The sequence below is a fragment of the Bombina bombina genome, chromosome 1 (genome assembly GCF_027579735.1).
Source record: "Bombina bombina isolate aBomBom1 chromosome 1, aBomBom1.pri, whole genome shotgun sequence".
Lineage (NCBI taxonomy): Eukaryota > Metazoa > Chordata > Amphibia > Anura > Bombinatoridae > Bombina > Bombina bombina.
The window spans coordinates 483,692,979-483,703,522 of NC_069499.1; the positions used below are offsets into that span (position 1 = coordinate 483,692,979).

At 37.8% G+C, this 10,544-nt stretch overlaps 1 protein-coding gene across 2 annotated transcripts in view; it reads left to right on the forward strand.

The window, feature by feature from the left end:
• ITPRID2 (ITPR interacting domain containing 2) overlaps positions 1 to 7,643 on the forward strand; it is a 229,220-nt gene extending 221,577 nt beyond the window's left edge. For both annotated transcript variants that reach the window (XM_053698523.1, XM_053698524.1), the window contains 3 exons: positions 4,189 to 4,266; positions 5,170 to 5,297; positions 7,338 to 7,643. In XM_053698523.1, the coding sequence (XP_053554498.1) occupies positions 4,189 to 4,266; positions 5,170 to 5,297; positions 7,338 to 7,518 (387 nt within the window). In that variant the 3' untranslated portion in view covers positions 7,519 to 7,643. The remainder of the gene's footprint in view (positions 1 to 4,188; positions 4,267 to 5,169; positions 5,298 to 7,337) is intronic.
• The last annotated feature ends 2,901 nt before the right edge of the window (positions 7,644 to 10,544 follow it).

Sequence of the window (10,544 nt, forward strand, 5' to 3'; positions counted from 1 at the left end):
GGCTATTTTTACATTTCTGTGGTGTTTGTGTTCAGCTGTAATTTTCCTGTTACTCATTTACTGTACCCACACATATTATATACCGTTTTTCTCGCCATTAAATGGACTTTCTAAATATACCATTATTTTCATTATATCTTATAATTTACTATAAAAATTTTTATAAAATATGAGGAAAAAATGGAAAAAACACACTTTTTCTAACTTTGACCCCCAAAATCTGTTACACATCTACAACCACTAAAACACACCCATGCTAAATAGTTTCTAAATTTTGTCCTGAGTTTAGAAATACCCAATGTTTACATGTTCTTTGCTTTTTTTGCAAGTTATAGGGCCATAAATACAAGTAGCACTTTGCTATTTCTAAACCACTTTTTTTTTCAAAATTAGCGCTAGTTACATTGGAACACTGATATCTGTCAGGAATACCTGAATATCCATTGACATGTATATATTTTTTTTTAGAAGACATCCCAAAGTATTGATCTAGGCCCATTTTGGTATATTTCATGCCACCGTTTCACCGCCAAATGCGATCAAATTAAAAAAAAAATTCACTTTTTCACACATTTTGTCACAAACTTTAGGTTTCCCACTGAAATTATTTACAAACAGCTTCTGCAATTATGGCACAAATGGTTGTAAATGCTTCTCTGGGATCGCCTTTGTTCAGAAATAGCAGACTTATATGGCTTTGGGGTTGCTTTTTGGTAATTAGAAGGCCGCTAAATGCCGCTGTGCACCACACACGTGTTTTATGCCCAGCAGTGAAGGGGTTCATTAGGGAGCTTGTAGGGTTAATTTTAGCTTTAGTTTAGTGTAGTAGACAACTCCAAGTATTGATCTAGGCCAATTTTGGTATATTTCATGCCACCATTTCACCGCCAAATGCGAGCAAATAAAAAAAAAACTTTAAATTTTTCACAATTTTAGGTTTCTCACTGAAATTATTTACAAACAGTTTGTGCAATTATGGCACAAATGGTTGTAAAAGCTTCTCTGGGATCCCCTTTGTTCAGAAATAGCAGACATATATGGCTTTGGCGTTGCTTTTTGTTAATTAGAAGGCCGCTAAATGCTGCTGCGCACAACATGTGAATTATGCCCAGCAGTGAAGGAGTTAATTAGGTAGCTTGTAGGGCGCTGGCAGGGTTAATTTTAGCTTTAGTGTAGAGATCAGCCTCCCACCTGACACATCCCACCCCCTGATCCCTCCCAAACAGCTCTCTTCCCTCCCCCACCCCACAATTGTCCCCGCCATCTTAAGTACTGGCAGAAAGTCTGCCAGTACTAAATAAAAGGAGTTTTTTTTATTTTATTTTTTTAAAAAATGTATTCTGCTGTAATGGAGCCCTGCCTTAGCCCCCAACCTCCCTGATCCCCCACCAAACAGCTCTATAACCCTCCCTGCTACTTAATTGCCGCCATCTTGGGTACTGGCAGCTGTCTGCCAGTACCCAATTTGCCCCCAAAAATATTTATAAACTTTTGCCCCCAAAAATATTTATAAACTTTTTTGTAGTGTAGCAGCCCCCCCCCCCCCCCAGATCCTTTTATATATATATTTTTTTTTTTTTTTTGTTTTGAACTTTTTATTTTTTCCATTGGTGTCAGTGGCTAATATGCGCGCGCGCGCCCCCACGTGCACACGCGCGCGCTCTCTCTGCATCGGAGGCTTGTTAAAAGGTTTTGCAGGATGCCTCCATATCGAGGCATCACTGCAATACCCTGAGAGCTGCTGGAAGCGATTGCGATCGCTTCCAGCACTCTCTTAAACAACTGACGTACCAGGTACGTCCATTGTCACTAACTGCTAGTTTTTGCAGGACGTACCTGGTACGTCAGTTGTCATTAAGGGGTTAAAGGGATAGTCAAGTCCATTTTTTTCATGATTCAGATAGGGCATGTCATTTTTAAACAACTTTCCACTTTACTTTTATCACCAATTTTGCTTTGTTCTCTTGGTATTCTTAGTTGAAAGCTAAACCTAGGAGGTTCATATGCTAATTTTTTAGACCTTGAAGGTCGCCTCTAATCTGAAAGCATTTTGACAGTTTTTCACCACAAGAGGGCGTTAGTTCTATGTGTCATATAGATAACATTGAGCTCATGCACATAAAGTTACGCTGGAGTGAGCACTGATTGGCTAAAATGCGAGTCTGTCAAAAGAACTGAAATAAGGGGCAGTTTGCATGGGCTTTAGGTACAAGGTAATCACAGAGGTAAAACGTGTATTATTATAACTGTTGGTTGTGCAAAACTGGCAAATGGGTAATAGATTATCTTTTTTAAACAATGAAAATTCTGGTGTTGACTGTCCCTTTAAATGTATTAAATTATTAAACATTATATAGTTGTGCTATGTAATGTTGATACGTTTTAGCAAAGGATACCAAGAGAAAAGCCAGATGGGTAATGAAAATAAACTGGAAAGTTTTTGAATGTACAGTTTCTGTATCATTATATAGTTGTGCTATGTATGTTGATACGTTTTAGCAAAGGATACCAAGAGAAAAAAGCCAGATGGGTAATGAAAATAAACTGGAAAGTTTTTGAATGTACAGTTTCTGTATTATGTTTTAAAGGGATAACCCAAAACATTTAAATGGCATACCATTCTAAAAAAATATCTAATTTACTTCGTTCCCATGATATTCTGTGATGAAGAGATACCTAGGTAGGCATCAGGAGCACTACATGGCAGGAAATAGTGCTGCCATCTAGTGCTCTTGCAAATGGATAACATTCTTGTAAAACTGCTGCCATATAGTGCTCCAGAAATGGGCCAGCTCCTAAGCTTACATACCTGCTTTTCTACAGAAGATAGAGAACAAAGAAAAATATAAATTAGAAGTAAATAGAAAGTTGTTTAAAATCGCAAGCTCTATCTGAATCGTGAAATGAAAGTTTTGAGTTTCATATCCCTTTAAGTCCGGTTTCTGTATCATTAACACGAGTTAATACGTCTGAGTATAGTAGTGGTAGAAAAGCAGCCAATCGGTTACTAGAAGCAGGCCTGTCACGGCTGCACGTCAGTGTAACAGGAGACTTTTAGTTTAAAGGGCCATGAAACTTTTTTCCCCATAAATCAGATTGCGTAAATTGGACAGTTTAACATTGTATGCTCTAATTTGCTTCTTTCTCTTTGTATCCTTAGTTGAAGGAGCAACAATGCACTACTAGGAGCTAGCTGAACACATCGGATGAGACAATAATGAGGAATATATATGCAGCCACCAATCAGCAGCTAGCTATAAGTAGTGCATTGCTTCTCTTGCTCTTACTTAGAATATAGTTCATGAAACTTTTTCGAATAGGAAATGATATATCAGTCATGCAATCCCTCACAGACAGCATATACAATATGGAGTACGTCGTCTTAACCCTTCACTGCCACGTGAGAGATCACACGTTAACATTTAGAGAAAAAAAGTTATCCTATTTTCAAATTGAAACTATCAAGTGCAGCAGCCCAATTGTTCATAAACCAAGCAACAATTACTGAACACAGGCACTTTAAGGTCCCTCCTGTAGATGAAACCTATGTACATTAAGCAAATGCAAACCATGTTTTGGCCTGTAATGCACAACATATAAATCGTATATCAGACACTATTTGAATACTGAAAAACTGAGGGATGAGAAACGTAGCCCTTTTACTATTTTGTTCCCCACAACACAGACTAATATTTGCATGGTGGAAGGGTGGGAAAAGATTGCCATGTAAAGAATATTTTTGAAGGGGCATGAATGTCAAAAATAAACTTTAATGTGTCCGACAGAATGCAATTTTATAATGTTTTTACGTAAAATGTATTTACTTTTAATATCATTGTTTTTGTTTTCTTGGTATCCTTTGTAGTAAAGCATACTTAAGTAGGCTCAGGAGCAGCATTTCTCTATTGGGAACTAGCTGGTGGCTACACATATGCCACATGTCATTGCCTCACCAGATGTGTTCAGCAAGCTTCTAGTAGTGCATTTCTGCTCTGGACCTGACTTTAAATATGTGTTTAACCCTTGCATAGTTATATGCAATCATTCGTACTATAATCAAATGTTCTGAAACCCTTTTGCACTTTTATGTCCCAATGATCAGTGTAAAATGTGTTTTGGACAGGGCTACATACTGTAGCATTCGAACAGAACTTGCTGATTTGTATTTATTTTCCTTTATTTATACAGCATCCCCTAATGAGAGGGAGTGATGGAACTACAAGTGGATACAATAACCAAAGACCATCTGTTCTACCTCTGTATGAAGTAAGTTTTGCTGTAGCTGAATTAATATATTTTAAGGGACATTTAAAATGAATGTAACGTTTAATTAAAAAGTGCCTGGTTTCTAAAAATACTCTTAAAAATGGGGGCACTTTCTATTCATTAAACTTTACATTGAAGCTTCTTTTTTAAAATACTTACCTTTTTGTTATAGAAAACAGACCGGCGATCCTCCGCCCGCTTCTCCTGCTGTAGTTAGCAAATCGATGATGAATCTGGGTGCCTCAATTTGTTGCATTGCCTCACAAGCTGGATGCCAAAGGGGGTACGCAATGATTGGAGGAACCCGGTTTCGTCGTTGATCTGCTAACTACAGCAGGAGCTATGGGCAGAGGATGCCGGTCCTTTCCATAAAAAAAAGGTAAGTATTTTAAAAAAGAAGCTTCAATGTTACTGAATGAAAGTGCACCTGTTTTTTTTATTTTTAGATACCGCGCATTTATTCATTAAACTTTACATTCACTTTAAACTTAATTTTTTTTTTTTTTTTTTTTTTTTAATTATAGATAACTAAAAACAAATTTTGCAAAGCACATTTATTTCTGCCTCATTTGACTGTAATTTTAACACTGAAAACTGTAGTGTTTTCACTCTCACAGAGAGGCTGGATGCTGATATGTGCAGGAGCTTGTTTATATATGTCCCTTATTGGCTACAGCAAATGAGGGAATATAAACCACATTCAAAATTTATTTTCATGTGGTGTTCCACAGGTCTGCAAAACAATACACATTTTTCAAGGCAAAATAGACTGTTTTTAAATGTTTTAAAGTGCATAATGTCTGATTCATGAATAATTAAAAAAATACTTTAATGTTATGATCTTGGAAATATCCAACCCTATTAATAATTATTTTTATTTTTTTGTATTATACCCCTTTCTAGAACACTTTTCAAGAATTGCAGATAATGAAAAGGAGCTTAAATCTATTTAGAACACAAATGATGGATCTGGAACTTAATATGTTACGTCAGCAAACACTGGTATACCAGCATCTGACTGATGAAGAAAGGTAATTGTGTGTGTGTGTGTTTTTGTTTTTAAATTAAAAATAACAAAAAATGTGTTTTTTTTTATTTCTTGAGATCTAATGTTAAGCCCTTCAGTACAGCATGATTGATACTTCATTGTTTTAGCAAGCCATGGTTGTCATCATCTTAAGGCCATGCATTTTATTATTTATTTGTATTGACGGTTTGTCCCTTTTGAAGTCCTTGATGATTTCAGTGTCTATAATTTGATACAATATTAGAGGATCAGGCAATGGGGTAAGTTAGGAATCTCTGAATGTCAGGTTGTTAAAAGGTTGCTCAAAATCTAGGAGCCATCAAAAAAGTTAGGAGCCAGAATTTTTCAGTTGCTATGAGAATATATATATATATATATATATATATATATATATATATATATATATATATATACACATATATATACACACACAGAGATAGAGATATTTGTTTCTATAGAAGTTGCAAATTAATCTGTCCTGTTGCTATAAATTGTGTGCAGCGGCCTCTTGACTTATCTTCCCACTATCAAACATTTGCCTTAAAGTGATGGTAAATCCTAGCTTTTGTGAAACGCTAGGATTTACCAGCACCTCAGGCCTCCCACGGCAGAACACTTTTTTCAATGACTTGACGTTTCCACCTCTTAGCCTATAGCCATGCAGCCCAGCTGTCATGCTGGATAGCTAGCACGCTGTTGGCTAAGATCACCTCACTGAAAAATTGTGTTCTGAGGCACTCAGTGCGGCATACCCTGCAGGCAAATAAAGGATCTTTCAGCATGAAGTATTTTATACTTCATGACTGAAAGTCCCCTTTATTTGTAGCACTGGTAAATCCTAGCGTTTCTCAAACGCTAGGATTTACTATCAATTTACTACCACTTTCTGGGGTTTTGGGTTTCATTTTTTTAGATGTCCCAACCTTTGGTATAATTGAACCTTGTTCTGCCTCCATATGTCAGGTTATTTGTTTGTCACTGATGCTAATGTGTTTGTTTGTACTATCTTTTGCATATTTGGATTAGGTATAGATATTCCAGAAGTCTTTGACACTTTCACTTCCTGCACATAGATTTCCTCTTTGTCTGCTTTAGTTTGGTTACTACCAATATTAATTACACCTCTAATTAAAAACAGAGAAGCGCTCAACCTGGAAACGAACAACAGCAAAATAGCTTGTTCTATGGCCAGTTACCACCCAAGAAGCAGCCTCTTTTTGCTCAACATGTACCTTACACAGAGAAGAACTTTCCTGTAGCATATCAGTCTTTTTTTCCTGACTTAACAGTACAGTCAAACCCCGATATACCAGACAATCCCTCTCTGAATGAGAGAAACGGCAAAACCTTAGACGTACGTTTCGGCCTATTGTGGCCCTCGTCAGTGAGGTTCAGCCATATCCCTCTAGGCACACCGAGCAGCTGGTCCACGTCTGGCTTCCTGCATCACCCTTAGAGAGACTTCCCTCAGGGTCATAATTTGCATAAATAATTATTTATATTAATTACACCTCAGCTGCAGCAATTTTATTTTTTATTATTTTTATTAATCTGATCTTAATACTAATTCTGATAGTTATACAAAATCACATGTAATAAAATACATAGATAAAAAAACATAGAACAAATGTGTCATATTATTGTTTATACAATTTTCATAAAGCATAACAAAATTAAGCTCCATAAATGTTACCAAGCTCATTAAATTGACTTTAGGTTACTATGATCCAACACACTAACTTGTATTGAATAGAAGCAGCTACATTTTATTTTTAGAGCAGTGCTTTCATGTTCCCATCATTTTATTTACCTTGTTTCGGTACAACTGAATGTACTCTGACACTTTCAGGAGGAAACCCTGAAGACTTCTAGCTGGTATCTACCTACTTCATTTAGGCACAAGGCAGTGTGCCTCCTTAGAATCTAAATATATGTTGCTATTATGACTGGGATATTAATAAGTAAAATCCCTAAATAATAATAAAATCCTGTTACAGTATGGTTGGTTTCATGCTTCTGAAGTAACCTATAATTTTTAATACAGGTATGAAGCTGATCAGTTGCAAGGTCTGAGGAATTCTGTGCGTATGGAACTACAGGAATTGGAACTTCAGTTGGACGAGCGACTTATGACCCTTGAGGAACAACTGAGAAATTTTCATATGTCTTCTCCTTTTCATCGTTCATCTAATATGGTACTTGAAACATACATACATTTACTATAGATATTGATGGTAGAAAATAAACTCTCAGGGGGAAAAGAAAATATTACTAGACCACTTAAATACAGGCAAAATAAAACAACTTATTTGTCTGAATTATTTGTCAAGTATGTGTATATCTAGGAAATAAGCGCCAAACATAATATAATTCTTACTGATTATTAATAGAAATACAGCAGCTGTATTTAACATTCCAATACAGGGTATCTCAGAACATCTGCTATCTTACCTATTTCCTTCAACTATCTTGTTCAATTGGGACTTATTCATATAGATTCTTTTTTGCCTTCTCCAATTTGTTACTGTCTATCGCTCTGCTGCTCTCTTTCTCTATCTCATATTCTCTGTCATGCATGCTCTTTTGGACACTTTTTCTGCCTCGCACTTATTCTTTCTTCTGTTATGTGTGATCAGTCCACGGGTCATCATTACTTCTGGGATATTATCTGCTCCCCTACAGGAAGTGCAAGAGGATTCACCCAGCAGAGTTGCTATATAGCTCCTCCCCTCTACGTCACCCCCAGTCATTCTCTTGCACCCAAAGACTAGATAGGAGGTGTGAGAGGACTATGGTGATTATACTTAGTTTTTAGAACTTCAATCAAAAGTTTGTTATTTTACAATAGCACCGGAGCGTGTTATTACCTCTCTGGCAGAGTTTGAAGAAGAATCTACCAGAGTTTTTCTTATGATTTTAACCGGAGTAGTTAAGATCATATTGCTGTTTCTCGGCCATCTGAGGGAGGTAAAAACTTCAGATCAGGGGACAGCGGGCAGTTGAATCTGCATTGAGGTATGTAGCAGTTTTTATTTTCTGAATGGAATTGATGAAAAAATCCTGCCATACCGTTATAATGAACATGTATGTATACTCTACACTTTAGTATTCTGGGGATGGTATTTCACCGGAATTACTCTGTAAAAGTACATTAAACCTTTTATTAGGTATTTTTCATGTTAAACGTTTTTGCTGGAATGTAGAATCGTTTGCATTAATGAGGTACTGAGTGAATAAGTATTTGGGCATTATTTTTCCACTTGGCAGTTTGCTTGTGTTAATTATGACAGTTTCGTTTCTCTCTCACTGCTGTGTGTGAGAGGGAGGAGCCGTTTTTGGCGCTCTTTGCTACGCATCAAAAATTTCCAGTCAGTTTTTCTGCATGATCCGGTTCATCTCTAACAGAACTCAGGGGTCTTCAAACTTCTTTGAAGGGAGGTAGATTCTCTCAGCAGAGCTGTGAGACTTATATAGTGACTGTGATTTAAAACGTTGCTCTGTAATTTTTATGTTTAAAATTTAATTAGTGTTATTTTACTAATGGGAACAAACCTTTGCTAAAAAGTTGTGTTGTTTGTTAAGAGTGATGCTATAACTGTTTTTCAGTTCATTATTTCAACTGTCATTTAATCGTTTAGTGCTTCTTGAGGCACAGTACGTTTTTATTAAATAAAATTGTAACCGAGTTGCATGTTTATTGCTAGTGTGTTAAACATGTCTGATTCAGAGGAAGATACCTGTGTCATTTGTTCCAATGCCAAGGTGGAGCCCAATAGAAATTTATGTACTAACTGTATTGATGCTACCTTAAATAAAAGCCAATCTGTACAAATTGAACAAATTTCACCAAACAGCGAGGGGAGAGTTATGCCGACTAACTCGCCTCACGTGTCAGTACCTGCATCTCCCGCCCGGGAGGTGCGTGATATTATGGCGCCTAGTACATCTGGGCAGCCATTACAGATAACATTACAAGATATGGCTACTGTTATGACTGAAGTTTTGGCTAAATTACCAGAACTAAGAGGCAAGCGTGATCACTCTGGGGTGAGAACAGAGTGCGCTGATAATTCTAGGGCCATGTCTGATACTGCGTCACAGCTTGCAGAGCATGAGGACGGAGAGCTTCATTCTGTAGGTGACGGTTCTGATCCAAACAGATTGGATTCAGATATTTCAAATTTTAAATTTAAATTGGAAAACCTCCGTGTATTACTAGGGGAGGTCTTAGCAGCTCTCAACGATTGTAACGCTGTTGCAATACCAGAGAAAATGTGTAGGTTGGATAAATACTTTGCGGTACCGGCGAGTACTGACGTTTTTCCTATACCTAAGAGATTAACTGAAATTGTTACTAAGGAGTGGGATAGACCCGGTGTGCCGTTCTCACCCCCTCCAATATTTAGAAAGATGTTTCCAATAGACGCCACCACACGGGACTTATGGCAAACGGTCCCTAAGGTGGAGGGAGCAGTTTCTACTTTAGCTAAGCGTACCACTATCCCGGTGGAGGATAGCTGTGCTTTTTCAGATCCTATGGATAAAAAATTAGAGGGTTACCTTAAGAAAATGTTTGTTCAACAAGGTTTTATATTACAACCCCTTGCATGCATCGCGCCGATCACGGCTGCGGCAGCATTTTGGATTGAGTCTCTGGAAGAGAACCTTAGTTCAGCTACGCTGGACGACATTACGGACAGGCTTAGAGTCCTTAAACTAGCTAATTCATTCATTTCGGAGGCCGTAGTACATTTAACCAAACTTACGGCTAAGAATTCAGGATTCGCCATTCAGGCACGCAGGGCGCTGTGGCTAAAATCCTGGTCGGCTGATGTAACTTCTAAGTCCAAATTACTTAATATACCTTTCAAGGGACAAACTTTATTTGGGCCCGGTTTGAAAGAAATTATTGCTGACATTACAGGAGGTAAGGGCCACGCTCTACCTCAAGACAAAGCCAAAGCTAAGGCTAGTCAGTCTAATTTTCGTCCCTTTCGGAATTTCAAAGCAGGAGCAGCGCCAACTTCCACTGCACCAAAACAGGGAGGAGCTGTTGCTCGTTACAGACAAGGCTGGAAGCCTAACCAGTCCTGGAACAAGGGCAAGCAGGCCAGTAAACCTGCTGCTGCCCCAAAGACAGCATGAACCGAGGACCCCCGATCCGGGACCGGATCTAGTGGGGGGCAGACTCTCTCTCTTCGCCCAGGCTTGGGCAAGAGATGTCCAGGATCCCTGGGCGCTAGAGATCATA